Source organism: Lissotriton vulgaris, chromosome 6 (assembly GCF_964263255.1).
Source record: "Lissotriton vulgaris chromosome 6, aLisVul1.2, whole genome shotgun sequence".
NCBI lineage: Eukaryota > Metazoa > Chordata > Amphibia > Caudata > Salamandridae > Lissotriton > Lissotriton vulgaris.
The window spans coordinates 538,341,773-538,362,454 of NC_141694.1; the positions used below are offsets into that span (position 1 = coordinate 538,341,773).

At 42.9% G+C, this 20,682-nt stretch overlaps 1 protein-coding gene across 1 annotated transcript in view; it reads right to left on the minus strand.

The window, feature by feature from the left end:
- Positions 1-1,472: 1,472 nt before the first annotated feature.
- Positions 1,473-20,682, minus strand: part of LOC147707523 (lebercilin-like) — a 1,017,522-nt gene continuing 998,312 nt past the window's right edge. The window contains exon 12 of the mRNA XM_086925225.1: positions 1,473-2,131. Within this exon, the coding sequence (XP_086781351.1) occupies positions 1,473-2,131 (659 nt within the window). The remainder of the gene's footprint in view (positions 2,132-20,682) is intronic.

The following is a 20,682-nucleotide window of genomic DNA, read 5'->3' on the forward strand; positions in this document are numbered from 1 at the left end:
TCTCGTTTGCGGAGCTTTGGCAACCTTTTTTGTCCCTTCTCTCCTCTGAGTTGAGGGAAATCACTTGCCCAAGGTATCTCCGCCTTCTGCGGCTCTCTGATCGCCAGGGAGACGAGAAGTGAGGCCCGAGCTTCAATTACGAGACTCAAGCACTGAATATATTTCTTTCTTTGGTGGACAAGGGACGGGGTGGGGGGTGAGATAGGTTTCCTTTACGGTTTATGTTTTGTTTTGTCTCATTTTATCACGTTCCTCATCCGCCACGGCCACTCAACTATGTTTGTATTAAACCGGAAAATGGCTGTGATTCAGCTTTTGCACCACGGAACGTATTGTATGTTGATAAAATAGATAAAAGATTTAAAACATAAAACGTTAACATACATTTTTAAAAGGTATTTTGCATATTTTTTTTATAAATTACATATACAATTTACCAAAACAATTAACTAAATATCAAAAAAGAATCAATATTACAAAAAAGAATCATAACATTTCAACAAATATTTTCTCGTAAAATATTATATTTCCTAATGAACCCAATACCACTCACAGCACTTAAAAGGAAATTGTTACTTTCAATATACAACACTTTTGACATCACGATATCCTTGACAATATTTCTGTTTCATATTATATTTTTTTCAATATTTTGCCCAAGCACTGCTTTTACCTGCTTTCCCGTTTGGGTCCCAGACTTCCCCCACCCGTATTCATTGCAACAAACCTCCTGACTTGTGGCTGGGACACTCCATCTCCCAGGGTGGGACAAGGCATTCCTGTTGAATGTGCAACTGGCAACTTTTAATGACGTCCTTCTCTAAACGGGTTTAAGGGTTGTCTCATGGTACTCCATTACTTTTGTTTCGCCCTCCACTGTCAATCTGTCATCTGCGATTCCAACCTACTCCTGTATTGGATACCACCACAGTCTTTTGTCTCTGTTTCTTTTTTTCTTCCTCTCCCTCTCTTTACCTAACAATCTCGTCATTTCCTATTTCCCCTTTCACTAATCTAGCTTCATTTTCTTTACCAGGTCCAGTTTTTTTCTGTGCCTATGCGAAGAGGAAACCGTTGCCCTCTAGTACCGGTAAGTTTTCCTCTTTACAAGGAACTTCTAAGGATACAATAGTAAAGTTTGAGTTAAACAGAAGCTATTTATTTAGTTCCAAAATGCACACCTTGAGACAGCATCATTATTGGAGGCATTACTAAAATAAATTATTTTATAAAATCAACTACGACTTGGAAATAAACTGCTCCCAAACATGATCCGTTGTAATTTATGTGGCATATATTTTACAATTCAACTTCCTGAAATTACAGTAATTAGGCATGATAAAAGGCCTAACATATTTCAACAATTATTTTTAATAATTGAAAATGAAATGATTAAAATATGTACAATCAGCAATAAAATGTCTAATCTGTGTTTTGATTACAGTAGTGCTTCAATTCGATTTTAAGAAGAATCAGTCACGGTCTGCACTTGTGGTATGTTTCAGATTGTGCCTATTAGAGTTCGCAAACCTCCTTTCACAGGAGGTGTGTTGATTCTTTATAATAGCACTTTTGCTGCTTTTACTGTTATTGATGTGATAATTAACATTACGGTCACAGGTAGCACAAAGAGGCTTCAAACTGTTGCCTCTGGAAGAACTAGGGGTATTGTTAGGGACTCCAAACAGCTGTTTCATTAAAGTAGGACTTCTTATTGTTTTGTTCTTATAGTCTCTTGTGTTAACAACATTATCTTCTGAAAATAAAGCTTTTTTAAAAGAATCACACGTATGTTCTGGTCCTCTTCCAAAGGAAGGCGAATAACAACCAAATGTCAAGTCAGGACAGCAGTAAGACTCATTTGTGTGTGTTTGGTCTTTCCTGTGTACTGCAGAGCATCCATCTTTGTGCTTAGCACGGCTACCAGAATAAGCTTTTTTACAGATATTCGGATCAATCATAAGAATCTTTTCTATTAGAAAGTTTTTAATCCACATTTTATCTTTGATGTCCTCAAAGTTTAGATCCTCAAATTCTGGTTTGGAGCAGGCCAGCTCTAGCTTTGCTCTGTTATTGTCATCTTCTGCGATATCTTTCTCCTGATTTATTCTTAGAACTTCTTGCTTCCATTCTGAAAGAAAACAAAATATAATAATTGAAGACGTTGTTTCGGAGATTACAAATAAAGGTGCAAGGGAGAGGAAGCAACCAAGAGCACAATAAGAATGATGACAAAAGCCTTGAAATGTGCCATTTAACTTTTAGACATTACTTAATATAAAGCATTAGATGCTGAGCGATCATATTATGTGAGGATCCTAATGCGTGCCTTTTTAAAGAAATGATGTATGAAATTAAACTTACCGTGTTACAGCGTATTTCTGAATTGTGTTTTTCACAATGGATAGCAAGAACAGATCTGCAGAAATCTAAGAACTGACTGATGATTTCTGAATTCCTTCCTCCCGCATGAATTCCCAGTTAGCTCAGTAATCACTTTTCTTTAAAGACTCTGGGGCCATATTACAAAAAGTGCACCCGGGGGCGCTATGGGCATGTGTTCCCAGTTTGTGTGCCCCCAGGGCACCTTGGTATTACAGAAGGGGTCGCATACGCTTGCGAGGTCCCTGCGGCATATGTAGCACCAGCGCTAGCTCAAGAGGGCATTCCTCATTTGCCCTGGAGTACGGCCCCGTGCAAATGAGGGAATCACTTTGCCTCGGCATCATATGTATGCAGGTGCAAAGACATAGAAGCTGTCAGAAGGCACACTAAAAGTGCACCACAATAATGTGGCATACTATCAGTGCGCCCCATGATGGCTGCCCACTGGATGGGGGGAAATGTGTCTGATGGACCCCTCAGACATCTCCCTGCAGGTGGGTTCAACTATTCACTACACCCGCCTACAAGGGGAACTCTCTCCCCTCTTAAAAAGTGCATGCAGGTTGCCACATACACATTGAAACATGGGGCAGCTATGAAGCAGCTGCTCTGCCTTTCTTGAATGGCCTGCACCCAGGGCAGCAAGAGTTTGCGGCTGCCCTAGGGGCGCACTTTTGCTGTGTGCGCACGTGGCACCTATTTATAGGTGCACCGTGGTGCAAATAGGGAAATTGTGGCATATATGTAATATGGCCCTTGGATGGAATTAGCCTTGCTGACTTTGTGACTTTCTGAACTGACTTTCCTGTCAGACATGGTTCTCTTTGGTTTCTTTCTGAGAACCCTTCTCAACCGCAGTGGCTCAAAGTGAAACGTGCTCTACTATATTTCGCCACTAACCTCTTTATTATGTTCATGTAAGATCAACACTAAATATGCGAAATCCATTTTCGGAGCACCGTGATCTGATACAATTAGACTGTAAATTAGATATAAGAATTGGTAAATCTACTCTTGTAAAGAAGAGAACTATATTGGATGAAGCTAAAGGGGATATGTTGGAGTATGAACAGGAATTTGGAGACCCATGAATACAGAGGGACTGATTATTAGTTTGGTGGTCCGACCACCAGAGAACCGCGTCCGTCCACTCCACGCTGCAGCTGCACCAGCGCATGCCAGACTGACATATTATGAGTTGGGCAGCATGAAGCATACACCACAAGCATGGGGATTCTGTCAGTGGTCCTGCGGCGGTCTCACGGTGGTCTGAATTATTGGCAGTGAGCTTACAGATGCCGCCAGGATAGCAATCCGATCGTCAAGTATACTAGTACAAAGTGGCACCGGTAGTCTCACGGCGGTTCACAGCCAACAACGAATCCTTAAAGGCAATCAATTGCCGAGGTACGAGAATAACAAAAACACAACACTGTCCATTGGATGGATTTAAATACCACACACTGGAAGTGCTGTGACAAGTAGATACACCTGCAAATCACACTACAAAACACACCCCAAACCTGACGAGCATCTTTTGACATTCTAATCAGATCAGGCACATATACACCGAGTACAACACCTTTGACAACGCATATATTGTTGGGTGAAATGTTCATATTTCATTTTTCACCACCCCACATTTATCTTTTATTTTTTAACCTATCTTATCATCCTCTGTTTTTATATCTCAGTTGAAGTCCTCACCCATTTATTTTTCTCACCATGGCACATAAGAAACCTGCGTTCACTGAAGGCGCGTTAAGAGTCATGGTGGATGAAATCATTAGAGTAGAGCCCCAACATTTTGGAGCCCAAGTCCAGCATACTCCTTACCATATGAGAGTGGAAATGTGAGAGAGGATAGTGAACAGAGCACACAGAACGACATTAGGAAGAGGTGGAACAACCTCAGGAAGAAGGTGCATGGCAAGTGCATCAGCCACCACCAGGAGGACTGGCGGTGGTCCTCCCAGCATGCCATTACAACTCATTCACTGGGAGGAGAAGGTATTGTCCATCCTAAACACAAGGCTTGGAAAAAATGCAGGGAGGAATGGACTCTGGTAAGCTATACTACAAGAAATGCTACAACATAAATGCCCAGATGCATCAAACTTCTTTTTTGCGAATCCTAATTTGCGAAAATTACCGAATCGCAAATTAGGATTCGCAAAATGGTATGCATCATTATTTTCGCATTTTTTTTGCAATTCGGTAAAAATCGCAATTTTTACCGAATCGCAAAGAAAATGCGATTTGGAAAATGCGAATTCGCAATTCCCATTCATTCCTATGGGCTGAAATGCCCATAGGAATGAATGGGAATTGCGAATTCGCAATTTCAAAATCGCAATTCACCAAAGCATTTCAAGGGTGGAGAGGGGGGTCCAAATGACCCCCCCCTGCACCCATGAAATGCACTTTTAGCTATAAGTTACATACACACATGTCCTAAACACACATGTCCTAAGGACATGTGTGTCTGTAACTTAACAGTTTAAAAAATGCATTTTTGTGCATTATTAAACATTTTTGCAAATTACCACGAGGTTCAAACTCGTGGTAATTTGCACTTGCTATTTTGAAATTCGCAAATTTTTAAACAATGATGCATTGCATTTAAGGAATCGCAAAATTGCGATTCCTTAAATGCAATCGCATTTTAGAAATTCGCAAAATTAGCGATTTTGGACAAAATCTAATGATGCATATCAACAAGCATTTTTGGAGTCGCAAACGGCCGATTTTAAGGAATCGCACCGTTTGCGATTCCAAAAATGGTTGATGCATCTGGGCAAAACTGTCCTGATTGCCATCAACTCTGCCTTTAACATCGTCTTTCACATCTACTCCCTGAACATGCCACATAGAAAGTGTCTGAGATGTCTGTTTGTGGCAATGACAATTGGTGCATATGACACCACATGCTTATAAATCATGAAATGCCATGGTCCAATGCTGTTTGTAAGTGCTGCATCTCTAAATTAAAAAACAGGACCCTGGAAATGTCGGAACATGCAAATGTGTGCTTGGCCAAAAATCTGTGCTGTCAACAGCTATGGTACACTTCACGTAAGTCAAGTCCCAGTTGACTATAAATACCATGAGGCATTGTAGCTTCAACTCCATATAACATGCTACACTCCTTAACCACCCTACTCACATGGTAGCCCTCATGCTACTGAACTAGCACTACTTAAGCAGCTTACCTTTTCTCAACTGTTGCTAAAGTGATATCCAAATGGCTTTAACTACCCTGAGGCCTTATATCTTTAACTCTATACAACATGCTACACTCCTTAACCCCCCCTATTCACCAGGTAGCCATCTTGCTACTGCACTAATACAACTCAAGTAACTTACCTTTTCTCAGCTGTTGCTAAAGTGATATCCAAATGACTACAGCTACCACAAGGCCTTGCTCCATACAGCATGCAACACTCCATAACCCCCCTTCTCACCTAGAAGCCATCTTGCTACTGAACTAACACTACTCAAGTAGCTAAAGGCACATTCAATTGACTACAGCTACTATGAGCCTTGTCTCTTCAACTCCACACAGCAAGCTACACTCCTAAACCCCCCTTTTTACCTGGCGGCCATCTTGCTACTGAAACAACACTGCTCAAGTAACTTACCTTTTCTTAGCTGTTGCTAAAGTGATATACAAATTGACTACAGCTACCCCAAGGCCCTGTCTCTTCAACTCCACACAGCATGTTATATTCCTTAACCCCCCTTCTCAGCTGGAAGCCATCCTGCTACTGAAATAACATAACTGAAGTAGCTTATCTTTTCTCAGCTGTTGCTAAAGTGATATCCAATTGACTACAGCTATTATGAGGCCTTGTCTCTTCAACTCCATGCAAAATGCTACACTCCTCAACTTCCATCTCACCTGGCAGCCATCTTGCTATTCAACTAACACTACTCAAGTAGCTTTCCTTTTCTCACTTGTTGCCAAAGGCACATTCAACTGACTACAGCTACCATTTGGCCTTGTTTCTTCAACTCCACACAGCATGCTACACTCCCTACCCCCCTTCTCACCCGGCAGCCATCTTGCTACTGAACTAACACTACTCAAGTAGATTACCTTTTTTCAGCTGGTGCTAAAGTGATATCCAAATGACTACAGCTACCACGAGGCCTTGTCTCTTCAACTCCATACAGCATGCAACACTCCATAACCCCCCTTCTCACCTAGAAGCCATCTTGCTACTGAACTAACACTACTCAAGTAGCTAAAGGCACATTCAATTGACTACAACTACTATGAGGCCTTGTCTCTTCAACTCCACACAGCATGCTACACTCCTAAACCCCCTTTTTACCTGGCGGCCATCTTGCTACTGAAACAACACTGCTCAAGTAGCTTACCTTTTCTTAGCTGTTGCTAAAGTGATATCCAAATTGACTACAGCTACACCAAGGCCCTGTCTCTTCAACTCCACACAGCATGTTTCTTCAACTCCACACAGCATGCTACACTCCCTAACCCCCTTCTCACCTGGCAGCCATCTTGCTACTGAACTAACACTACTCAAGTAGATTACCTTTTCTCAGCTGTTGCTAAAGTGATATCCAATTGACTACAGCTCACACAAGGCCTTGTCTCTTCAACTCTATACAGCATGCTACACTCCTTAACCCCCCTGTTAGACCTGGCACCATTGGCGTGGGTCTCCCTTCCATTTTTGTTACTGTGCCTCATATGTTTTTGCTGGTGTTAGCTGCTCAGAGCACTATGCCACTGCCAATCAGTGCCACAGTGCTAGTGATCCCTGTATAAAATGTATACATTGATTGGATTCCATGATTGGCTTATTTGGTTTACTGTCAGACCCCAGTAAAGTGCACCAGGAGTGCCCAGGGCTTGTAAATCCAAATGCTGCTAGTGGGCCTGCAGCACTGGTTGTGCCACCCACAGAAGCAACCCTGTAAAATGTGTCTAAGGTCTGCCATTGCAAAGCCTGTATGCAGTCTGGAACTGTCATGCTGACTGGGCCAGTGCACCTATTTGCCAGTCCCTAAACCTTCCCTTAACTGCATATTAGTCACCCCTATGGTAGGCCCAATGGCAGGGTGCATTGTAAGTATAAGGTAGGACAAGCCCTGATGTGTGTGGCATGGCCTAATAGTGAATTACAGCCATTTTTGTTTTTCACTATTGTAAGGCTACCTGTTCTCGTAGACCAGAATGGGCTGTTGGAATTGTTACATCCTATGATCCTAACAGACTCAGGGAACATGGTAGAAATTTGAGTTTAGTATGCCTGAACTCAGAATAATAAAATACATCTTTTAGTAAGGTTTATTTGAATGTCCTGTGTTTGCAAATACCACTTTTAGAAAGTTGGTATTTGCTTGCCTAACCATTTCAGCCCGCCTCTGCTCTGATGTGTGTTTGTTGTCTGGTTTCTGTGTGTGACAGGGCTGGGGAATTCCAGGAGACAGGCTGGGGCAGCCAGGTGGTGAATAGGAAGATTACATCCAAGATGGGTGGGAGGAGTGCCCCTTGACTCTGAATAGGGCTGTGCTCTGCCACCACAATGCTGGCTCCACCTCCTGTGGAGCGTCTGATGTCTCTCCCCTGCTCCCCGAAAGAAGAAGTCAGAAGCATGTCCACAAAGTGCTCAAGACCTTGACTGAACTAGGCAAAGGCCCCCTGGCCTGAAAGAACAAAAGGTTTGTAGTATAAATGTTGGAGCCCTGCTCCTAAGAAATTAGATCCTGCTTGAAACAAGAAGAACCAATGCCCGACAAGAAGGAACTGGGAAAGCTGAAGGAGGAGTACTGTCCCTGACCTGGGGGGTTGGCCTGCAGTGGTTGCCTTGCTGTGAAAGGAGAGGAAAAGACTGAAAGATACTTTTTATTTAACTTGTGCTTCAACTATCTCCAAGGGCTTGTGGGTGAGCTTGCCCCCTGAATGGAGTCCCAGGACTATTGGACTCCTCCTGCCTTCACCAATGAGCTGCTGGACTTTGCCCAATCTTCCTTGCCGTTGGAGCCGCGATTTCAGTGCGCCTCATCCCCCCGTCTGCTGTGAAGCCTGTGCCCGCCGCCACGCCACGTGTGACTCTGCTCTGATCTGAGCCGTAGCTCGCACCGTCCAGCCAGGGCCGCCCGCACTCTGCTTCACCCTTCCCCCTTTGAGCCGCACTGCTCGCCTCGCCGCCCCCACCACTGGAAGTCAAGATCGGAGCGAATCGCAAGGCAAAGTACGGCCCGTACGCTCGAAGCGTACCGGCCGCCTCGCACCGCGCTCCTGGGATCACACAGACCGCCCCGCACTTCAGGGCCTGGCCCGTACACCATGTACCGGCCGCCTCGTGGACGCTGTCCGCATCTGGAAAGCAGCCCCCGCTACTGACGGTACGGCTCGAACGCCGCCTTGCACAGTGAACGCCTAGAAGACCCGGACCGACCGCATTGCTCCCCGAAGTCCCGTGCCGACGCCTCGCGCTGAGACGCCTGCAACGAGCCGGACTCCCCTCGGAAAGCCGCCGACACTGTCCCTGGTTTGCCTTCACTCCTGCCAGCGCTTCGTCCGCGTCGGCCGCATTTCTAAGGTACTGTGTACGATTCGCCCTCTGTGATCGAAACGCATCAGACCCGAGAGTCCGCTTCGTGCATTTGACTCTGTGGCCGCATTTCATCCCTGTAGGGACCCGACTCGCACAGACTATTGAATTACGCATTTTTTGTAACAAAGAACTCTTTTCCTAAAATAGTATTGTGGCCTCATTTTAAAACGTATTTGGATCTTGTGCTAAGCCTTACATAAAGATGCTTATTTTTCATATAAAACCCTGGTGTGGTGTCCATATGTGGTGTTGTCACTGAGTTACTGTAAGGGGTCTCAAATGCTTAGCTCAAAATACTCTGGGGTTAGCCTTGTCTGCTCGCGCCACACTGCCTAGAGGGTGAGCAGGGGTTATTTTGAAGGGTAATCTCCTTGTCCTGACTAGAGGAGAGGGTCCCTGCTTGTCACAAGTAACTACCTGTGCCAACCAGAGCCCCCAATTCTAACACCCCGTTTCACCTGGCAGCCATCTTGCGACCGAACTAATACTACTAATGAAATCTGTAATTCACAGAAAGTTGTATACAGAAATACACGTAGTACAACTTCAGTTGAATGGTGTTCTTCATACAAACTATGACTGATGTTAGTCTGAGTTATTGAGTTATGCAAAGACTCACAAGTCTCTACTAAAGCCAGGTGACCCCATGCTCACAGTACCATAATGGGAATAACTATCCAAAACATGAAACCAAGGTCATTGTTGCTCAGATTTCAACATGTATGGCCTTTGAAATGGATAGATACACATCAAAATGATACTGTGTGGGTGTAGGTTAGTGATGATGAAGCAATGCCTAAACTCTAAATTCCAGATAGCCACACATCCCAGGAGATATTAAAATCAGATACATTGTCAGATTTGAAGTCCACATGAAATTGCAGAATAAACACACCCCTAACATTTTTCACTTTCCAGCCCCACAATGGACTTGGCACAAACAACCTCGGTGTACACACCTCTAATCTCATATTGACTGCCAATATTTTCATCAAAAAGTGAACCCAGCACTGCTGCAAAGCAGACACAGGCAAGCCACAAGAGCCCCTTTCAATACCCTGAGAAAGAGGAAGAAGCCCTGCGTGAAGAACGTCCTCCAGAAGATTTGGACGTCGAAGAATGGCCTGGCATATCTGGTCAGCCTGGGCAGATTTTCAACAGTTAGGCTCACTGGGACCACACCTCCCACCACGGTGGAAACTTCCCAGATAACATCTGTCCCCACAACTTTTGCACCTAGCACAGGTAGTACCGTCTCCTGCCCCGCAGTCCTGGCTTCTCAGACGGCCACAACCACCCAGTAAGTCAGGAGCCAAGACCCACTGAGAGTGTGCAGTCTAGGCCTAGGTCATGAAGCAGTGAGGCTAGATGTCGTGAGAGGGGCAATGTGTGATACCACAGAGAGTCCACTGGTGAGACAGCTGGCCAGGCTGCCATTACACAATTCCTGGGCATTTACCCGAGCTCTCAAGATGTGTTGGCCCAGGTTGTAAAAGAAGTCAGGGAAATGAAGGAGCTGCAAGAGTCAACACATGAGGAGATTGCTGTAATCCGGGTTGAGGTGGCCGGTGTTAACACCAAGGTAGTAGACCTACACACTGATGTGGCAGGTGTCCACACTGAGGTGGCTGGGGTCCGCACCAAGGTGGCTGGCCTCTGTAGCAAGGTGGCTTACCTGGTAGGGGTGCTGTGGCACATCAACAGCACTCTCTGCATGGCTTTTCCAATTTCAACTACACCTCCCTGTATGCCAAGCACTTCAGCACCATCAATCCTCGCTGCAGCCACAGAAATGGAGGCCCTGACAGAGGACTTTTTGCTCTCAAGTACCCTTGCCTCAGTAGCTCCCAATCCCCTCTCACCCAGAAAGAGGGGACGTTCTTGTAAGACTTCAGGAGGGAAGCGGGCAAGACCAGAACCACTGGCAGACAGACTAGTGTTGACACATTAACTATGTTGATTATACCGCCCCACTTTTCTCAGTCTGATGTGAGGAGCAAATTTGGACTTTGAGCTCCAGAAACTATGGACTCTACTTCAATGCTTTCATCCACCATGACTGTATCCTTCACTTTTTACTTTCATTTTTGCCACCTATCACGTTTATGTTACTCACTTTTGTTTGACCTGTAAATGAGTTGTTCAATACACCAAAAAGCACATTGTCTCTTGTATTCATTCACACATTGTACTATGTGACAGAACAACCATATTCAGTTTTTCATGTTTAACATATGTGACTATTGGAAACATGGATATGTTGCCAGAAAGAAAGTGGTATAACCTTCATACACTAGCAGGTCACATAAGGACATACACACATATGTTTTGAATCAATACATGTATTACATTTGTCCATTCATAGGCTGACATGATATCTGATACCATACCAACATCTGCAGCACTCGGTAATACAGGGTCAATTTAGACCTCTGCACTAGCAGGCTGATACCACATGAGGGAACAAATCTGTCAATATTGCACACCATGGCAAAAAACTGAATAGGTCGAAAACATCAGACATGTACATTTAGGTTATCCCAAATATATAAAAACAAATACCAGCAATGTATCCTGTACACAGACACGTGTCAGTACCATAGTTCTTGAACACAGGAACTTCTCAATCCAGTGTTGCTTCCATCTGGTGGAATTACACAAATAAATGTCAGTCATGTGTGACAAGCACGATTATCCCTTAGTGAGGAAACACAGCAACAGTTACATACAGGTCATAGACCATGAGGAATGAGGCCTTGTGAAGGCTGGTTTTTATTATTTGGACCAAAGACAAACATTCGTAGTGTCACATGGTACACATCTTGCTTTAGTACCAACGCACCACAAGACATCAGTCCAAACGAATGAAGGTTACTGTCAAACTATAGCAGTGCAAGCTGTCTTGATAACAGATTTTTTCTCCCGAACTCCATGACACACAGTCCCAGGAACAATCCCTGTCCAGTTCGTTCATCAGGACAGCAACACATACCTATTGAAGTCACAACTCTGAAATGTTCAAATGAATACAACATGGCGCAGAGACCTAAAACAGACCTACATGGAGATTAGTTGTGAAAACACACATATGAAATACTTCACAAGCTCAACTTCTGAAGTTCCCTTACCAAAACATCTGACACATTTGCATTAAGATCCACTACCTAAACATATACCTTCACCAAATTGTTCTGAAAACTACATGGTCAGACTAGCTACAATCTCTGGATCAGAACATCACCCCAACAGTGCCTAGTTTGTTGTCAGCTGTACATCTCACACCATATTTACCATCAGGAGAAGTAGGTGCAGATGACATCCTGACCCAAATCTGCTCCTTCATCCTCACCACTATCTTCATCCTCACTTGGCATTTCACGACACAGATCCAGTGGGTTTTCATACCCTCCATCCCCTGGAATGTAAGGTATGACCCGTTGCAGGGCAATGTTGTGGATGATGCATGGGGCCACGGTGATCTGCCACACCTTCCCGGGTGAGTATTGGAGGGCTCCACCATTCCTGTCCAGACATCAGAATCTGGCTATCAGGAGGCCTAAAGCCAGCTCCACTGATGCCTTGTGATTCCATGGGCCTCATTAAAGCTGATGTTACCTGGCGTTGCAGGAGTGCTCAGCAGGGCCAACAACCATCGCAGGTTGGCATATTCTGAGTCTCCTAGATGGGAGATAGATAGAAGGGCAGCATTTAATAACACACTCAGATCATTTTACATCACCTTTATGCATAACATAACTAACAAACAACTCACTTACCTACAAGCCAGGCTGTCTCTGGTTGGAGTTGTGACATCAGCCGTGGTATGCTACTGTTCCGCAGGCTGAAGCTATCATATGCACATCCTGGAAACCGGGCAAAGACAGAGATGTACAGATCAGCCAAACAGACAACTTGCACTTTGGCGTGGTAGTGCGTCTGGTTCCTGTAGACTTGCTCTCGGTCATGTGGTGGTACTAGGGGAATATGGGTTCCATCAGTTGATCCCATAACGGTAAACAGTCATAATATCGATTCCAAAATATAGAATGGACATAATATCGAAGTAAAAATATAGAATGGACAAAATATCGAATGGACACAATATAGTGGTTAAAAATATCGAATTTAAGGTAAGTAATATCGATTTTCAAAATATAGAAGTCAAAATATCGAAGTATACAATATAGGCATTAAATATATCGATTGTTTTATAATATACATTTTTTTAAAGTGTTTTGTATGTTAGTATATGTGTGAAAAGTGTATATTAATTTTTGTAATGTATATTTAATGTATTTTAAGTAATGAATTTTATGATATTTAATTTTTGCGTAATTTAATTTTGTAGCGAGTTGTGGGTTTATAGGGGAATAGGGTGGGAAGTAATTTAATTGTAATTAATTAAATATTTGTATTTATTTATTGGTATTCATTTTGAATTTATTGTTATTTTTTAATTGGTAATTAATTTGTATTAATTGCCAATTCATTTGTATTAATTGATTAATTGTTAATTATGTTAATTTTCTAAATTTATTTTCTGTAGCGGGTTGTGGGTTTATAAGGGAATAGGGTGGGAAGTAATTTAATTGTAATTAAGTAAATAATTTTTTTTCATTTATTGGTATTGATTTTAAATTTATTGTTAATTAATTTTTAATTGGTAATTAATTTCTATTAATTGGCAAATAATTTTTATTAATTGGTAATTATTTTGTATTAATTAAATATTTGATAATTATGATAATTGTATTAATGTGTGTTCTGTAGTGGGATATGGGTTTATAGGGGAATAGGGTGGGAAGTAATGTAATTGTAATTAATTACATATTAAAAATACTTCTTGTGTATTGATAATTAATTTACTGTTAATTTTTAATTGGTATTAATTTTTATTATTAATTAGTTTTTGTTATTGAAAATTAATTAGTTGTTAAATAATTATGAATAGGTTATTAATTTTTAATAACTAATATGTAGTTGTATTTCTAATTAATTATTACATAATATTAAATTGGTTATTAATTTCTATTAATGTTTTATTGGTATTGATATTTAATTTATTTTTAATAATATATTAAATCATTACTTTCCCTACTGTTAAACTCACTGGAGTGGGAATAGTAATTTTCACCCTCCCGCTATCCAACGCTTTCCCTACTGTTGCACTCTCTGGAGTGGGAATAGTATTTTTTACCCCTACGCTATCCAACGCTTTCCCTACTGTTGCACTCTCTGGAGTGGGAATAGTAATTTTCACACTCCCGCTATCCAACGCTTTCCCTATTGTTGCACTCTCTGGAGTGGGAATAGTATTTTTTACCCCTACGCTATCCAACGCTTTCCCTACTGTTGCACTCTCTGGAGTGGGAATAGTAATTTTTACCCCTACGCTATCCAACGTTTCCCTACTGTTGCACGCTCTGGAGTTGGAATAGTAATTTTTACCCTCCCGCTATCCAACGCTTTCCCTACTGTTGCACTCTCTGGAATGGGAATAGTAATTTTTACCCTTATGCTATCCAACGCTTTCCCTACTGCTGCACTCTCTGGAGTGGGAATAGTAATTTTTACCCCTACGCTATCCTACGCTTTCCCTACTGTTGAACTCTCTGGAGTGGGAATAGTATTTTTTACCCCTACGCTATCCAACGCTTTCCCTACTGTTGCACTCACTAGAGTGGGAATAGTATTTTTTACCCTCCCGCTATCCAACGCTTTCCCTACTGTTGCACTTTCTGGAGTGGGAATAGTAATTTTTACCCTTACGCTATCTAACGCTTTCCCTACTGTTGCACTCTCTGGAGTGGGAATAGTATTTTTTACCCCTACGCTATCCAACGCTTTCCCTACTGTTGCACTCTCTGGAGTGGGAATAGTAATTTTTACCCATACGCTATCCAACGCTTTCCCTACTGTTGCACTCTGGAGTGGGAATAGTATTTTTTACCCCTACGCTATCCAACGCTTTCCCTACTGTTGCACTCACTGGAGTGGGAATAGTATTTTTTACCCCTACGCTATCCAACGCTTTCCCTACTGTTGCACTCACTAGAGTGGTAATATTAAATGTTACCCTCCTGCTATCCTACGGTAAAATATTGTACATTTTTTATTAATAACTTAAATTAATTATATCTTAATTTTAAGGTTATTTGAGTATTTTTAAGTATGTTTTAGTTAATTATATTTATTATTTCATTAATTTTAAATTACTTTTAAGACATTTAAAAAAATTCGATATTTTGACTGACTATATTTTTTACAGACTATATTTTGGATTCGATATTTTTGTACTTACCTGTTTGTAGATAGGAATTCGATATTTTGGCATTCTATATTTTGGTGACTATATTTTGGTAAGTCTATATTTTGTCATTCTATATTATGTCAGTGATCCTCCAATAACATGTGGGATGTGACCAATTCCAAAGAAAGCTGCCTATACTGTGGATAAATCCCACGTCTTGGGAACTGGATGCCGTTGCCCACGTGTTTCAACATTGCTGTAAGTACCTGTGTCAGGACAAGATTGAACATCGGTGGAGACATTTCACCTGAAATGGCAACAGTGAATTGAAATGACCCTGTGGCCAAAAAATGCAAAACTGACATTACTTTAACAAGTGGGGTGATATTGTGGGGATTGTTAAGTTCAGGTAGGAGGTCCGCCTCCAACGGAGTCCGATCCAGAATGGTATGTCAATTTAATCAGTATTTCTGGATTTTGTGCCACTCCTGCATGGTCTCTAGGTCAGGAAATGGGCAGAACTGTGGAGGATGCCACCCCCCCCACCAGGGGTATCTATGTGAGAAGGTTATGGAACATCATTAGTGCTCTCTGTTTGCAACATTACATATAACTGGCCTGTAAGGGCAAAGTCATGTGTTAGGACACGTTTAGAATCCAGAAGGACTACACCTGTGGCTTCATGACTGTGAAGCCTGACTTGTCGACCATTCATCCACAAGGTCACAATCATAGCACTGTAACTTGGATATGCACAACATCATGTGAAAGTGGAGAAACAGCACTAAAGAGAGGCGTTAAAGACATGTATAAATGGGTACCGCGTCACACATGTCGCTGATCTCATCTTAGATATGTGCATATCAATGAAATGCATAAATATATCCCTGTACTGTACATTAAAATTGGATTGGAGCATGTCAATTATCAAGGCTCCACTATTCATATGTTGTGGTGGTGGTGCTTTATAAATTGGCAAATAGAACCTACGCAAGTGTTAATATGCAATTTGCAACACATCACACTTGACTGCTGATATGGCGGTTGCCTGAGCTCAAGCATAGGACAAATAGATTCTTACACTGCTGGAGGTCGAGGACCACAAGGTTGGCAGTTACCAGCACGGTGGTCTCTCCCATAGGCTAATGTTGGGGAATGTGATTGCGGTCATCCAATTGGTGAGTGCAAATATGCTCATGTCCGCGTATGTGCTGTACATGTACTCTGAGGGTTGAAAATACACTCACTTGCCTACAGACACTGCTGCTATTAACACCTCCTCGCCGTCCACTTCTGTGTATCACCTCAGGAAGCAACCATGCCAGGCCAAACAGGTGCGAGGGCCCTTGCCTTCAGAAATGAAGAGCTGGAGACCCTTGTTGGAGAGGTCATTCCCATGTATGGCCAGCTCGGGCTTTCTCCTTCGAACATCAAAGAGGATACATTGTTGCATTTTGGAAAGGCTGTGATACGGGCACAGTAGCCATTTACTAGGAGGAAATCATGAGACCGTCTAAATATTTGAAATAACCGAGAAGCTATAGGTACAATAATTGGTATGGACGTTAGAGGTGTGTGAATTATAAGACGTACCAGTAGGAATTTGTAATTGTTTCACCTTTTTGACTATGAGCTCCACCATCATTATTATCTAATCACCACCAGAAGAATCGCCCTGACGAAGTTCTTTTATAAGAACGAAACGCGTTGGCTGCCCGATGTTGTTACATGAATAAAGAAGAATAAAGAGAATTTGGAATCAGATAGCATTGAATGGACAGTTATCAATTTGTTGATACCTTACTTTGATATTTGTTTTGGGTGGTGCAATCCACAGTGGGTAGGAATTTACTTGGATCATTGAGATCGCCCCTTGGGAATAGCAGGGGCAATGGAAGGGCACACCGAGAGAGCTAGTAGTTCGTATATCAAGTCTTACTTTGGGAGGGTAGGCGGGTGGCCTTGAGAGAGGTGAGCCACACATGACTTGTTGTGGGTGTAGTGTTGTGTTGTTCCCTTGTTGGCTTTGTGAATCATATCAATTGTGTTGCCCAGCCTTAGGAAAGGCCACTTACAACTACTGTTGTGTGATAACAGGCCCAGAATTCTTGAACACATTGGGTAGAGTACTGTGCATATAGCCAATAGGTATAAGCCGGCACATCCATCACACATCGCACATCCATCACAGCATCCACATTTGTGTTACATGGCTGAACTACACCATATTACAAATGGTATGTCAAAGTCTTCCTTGTCACAGTGCCTTACTAACCTAAATGGCTAGATGTCTAATACAGGTCTGAATAAATGTCAGACCTGTATTACACCTAAAATTACGCAGATGGACACCATGTTGATCACTGTGAGTATAAATTGCAACACATGCCGGAGCTTCAATGTTGATCAAAGATATTGGGGTAGATCATAGGTGGAACTAACAGACATGTTGTGGACTACATATACAGAGTCAGACTTCTGGCCTCTATGTACAGTCATGTAGACATACCTAACCTGTCATGTACTCCCAAATGTGTGAATTGTAACCTCTTGTCTAAATCCACAGACCATGTGTATTGGCCCTGGCCTTTCTTTTTCAGTTATGTTGGCATGGGCCTTGAAAAGTGCTAAATGAGCCAATATTAATGTTCTGGTGGTATGTATAATGTAGCCTCATGTCAGTGTGCATGTCCATCAGTATCGTCAAAACATCATAGTTCCTATTGCTTGTTATAAGTATAGAGAAAAATTCCATGTCTTTAATCCAGGGACGATTTATATGTGATTCCAGCCTCTTTGAGCCATGATGTGGTTGAAGATCTTACAAATTGTGTTTTGAAGAAAAAAATCTGAGTTCTAGTATTGTACTACTTGTACATGTCAGTAGTCCCAAAATCCTTGATCAGCATCACAGAAGATATCTGTTTTGCATGTGCACTCAGTTTTGTCATCTTTTGCATTGATACAAGTCAACGGGCATCTCAAGCAAAGAATTTGATAAGTCATCGCTCAGAAAGTGTGGTCCTTGAGAGTCTTTCACCGGCACAGGTCCCACTGCTGGAAGAGGTGGGTGGACCTCAGACCCTGGAGCTAAAATATCACCCAAGTCCAGCTAGGGAAGTCCTCCCCATGTCGTAGGGGCGCACATTGGACCCTGAACCCCCTCATGGCCTGTATCTTGGTGGTGGCCTACTCCAAGCTTGATGGGCAGTTGAGGGCCCAACAGCCGCTATAACTATGAGTAAATGACCGGACAAATAGGTCATCAACTAATCAAGTTTTTTTTAGTCACAGGTACCAGCAAACGCATCAATCTGTATTGTGACTAATGCTAATCCCCATAACAGAGTAATTTCAAGCATAGTATTGTTTGGCTTTGCTTACTTATCTGTGTCATACCACCATAAACACTGCTGTATGCTACTAGATCTATGGCTCGGCATGGTATGGCATCTGTGTCCATCGCAAAGGAAGGAGGCGGTCACGGCTGTATGTGTCAGGTTCAATTAGTACATCTCTTGTTTCATCACAAGCAGGGGTGTTTTACAGCATATAATCAGTACTTGCTACATACATGAAGAAGTAGAGACAAGTTGACTCATTCAATTGTGGGAGACCATGTTCAATACCACCATGTCTGGAGATGTGACAAGGTCATGTTGCATACATGAATGTACTCCTGAGAAGTCGGTAGCTATACTGGCATCCCTATTAGGTGGTGTGGTAACTATGCATTGCATGGTGCTAAATGTATAAACGTTTGCCTCCTGTGAGTCTACGATGTTTATTTTAACCTAGCTATTGTTCCATTCCAGCATCCACACAGCCAAGCGGAGGTGACATGGCCGAGGATGTTGGGAAGCAGCTGACGGAAGTGGTTCCTATATCCCTAATAGGCTCTGCGCATTTAATACGCTTTGTATTTTTGTCCTGAGACTTCCTTGTGCTCTGTGTCCTCTCCCCCCCTCCCTTCGCCACCGGACCGCTCTCGACCGAGCATTGACGCCGAGGGTTGGTTCCTGGTTTTGGCGGCCATATTGGGTGTGGGCTGTGTGGGGACGCGCGCTAGTTGCGCTTAAAAGGGGCTTAGAGAGCCCGGCGAACTGATTTGACAGAAGGATTCTTTTCCCCCTCCTGAGGCGGAAGCCGGGAGGTCTCTCCTTTTCACTTTGTGCATTTTAATAATTCGTGCATTTTAAACTTTGCATTTACTGTGGCTTGATTTAATAAGCTTTGTATTTTTGTCCTGAGACTTCCTTGTGCTCTGTGACCTCTCCCCCCCTCCCTTCGCCACCGGACCGCTCTCGGCCGAGCATTGACGCCGAGGGTTGGTTCCTTGTTTTGGCGGCCATATTGGGTGTGGGCTGTGTGGGGACGCGCGCTAGTTGTGCTTAAAAAGGGGACGGCCATGCCTCCGTGCAGCGGATGCGTACAGCGGACGCGCCGGACCTGCGCCGGAGTCGTGCCAGAGTCCTGCCCGTCTGCGCCCGTCCGTGCACAACCGGGCACTAGGGCCTATCCCCCTGTTCGTCGACTGATATACTCCTCTGGTGAGCTACACCAGCTAGATTCCAGCACACTTACCTTAACTTCAACCACTTTAACTAAGTTACAAGAGACGGGTATACTGTCCACTTATAGGAGCATATCGGGGCGTCACCCCAGCCTGAGGTTAACTAGTCTGAATACCAGATCGCTACAAAAACACCATCTTGAAATTTTTACTCTTCTTCAAGATGAAGACATTGATATCCTAACTCTTACAGAAACGTGGCTGGGCGATAGCTCTCTACCTGATATCATTGCCTCCCTCCCTAACGATTATGATGCGATTTGGCATAATCGTGCAGACAATGCCCGTGGGGGTGGGGTGGCAATTCTCTTTAAAAAACACTTAACAGTTACTAAATTTATGGCCGAAACAGTGGATCTAGCGGACATACTTGGGGTGAAGATTACCCAGAGAAACACCTGCCTTGTCATCCTTACAGTCTACCGCCCCCCAAAATCTACCGCTCTGTTTAATGACCTATTGACCCCAATCATCTCAGACATATGTACATGTTATCAAAAGGTCCTAATAACTGGAGATTTTAATGTCCACTGGGACAAATTATGCAAGGATGGGGCAACGCGACTGTTGGAAAATACTATGACCTCACTTGGACTCAAACAATTAGTAGAGGCACCCACACATATAAAAGGTCACACTCTTGATCTTATCTGGACCTCTGATCCGGCTGTAGCGTTAACAGATATTCTACCCTGCATATGGTCAGACATGATAAATTGCGATATCCCTATTGATAGCCACTTGCCTCAACCACCACCCTTTAAATCTAAAAAAGTTTGTCAATGGAAGAAAATTGACTCAGAAACCCTGACGGACACCCTTCTCAAAAATTCACAGTTTTATGATACGCATGGGGACCTAGATCAGGAATATGCACATCTAAT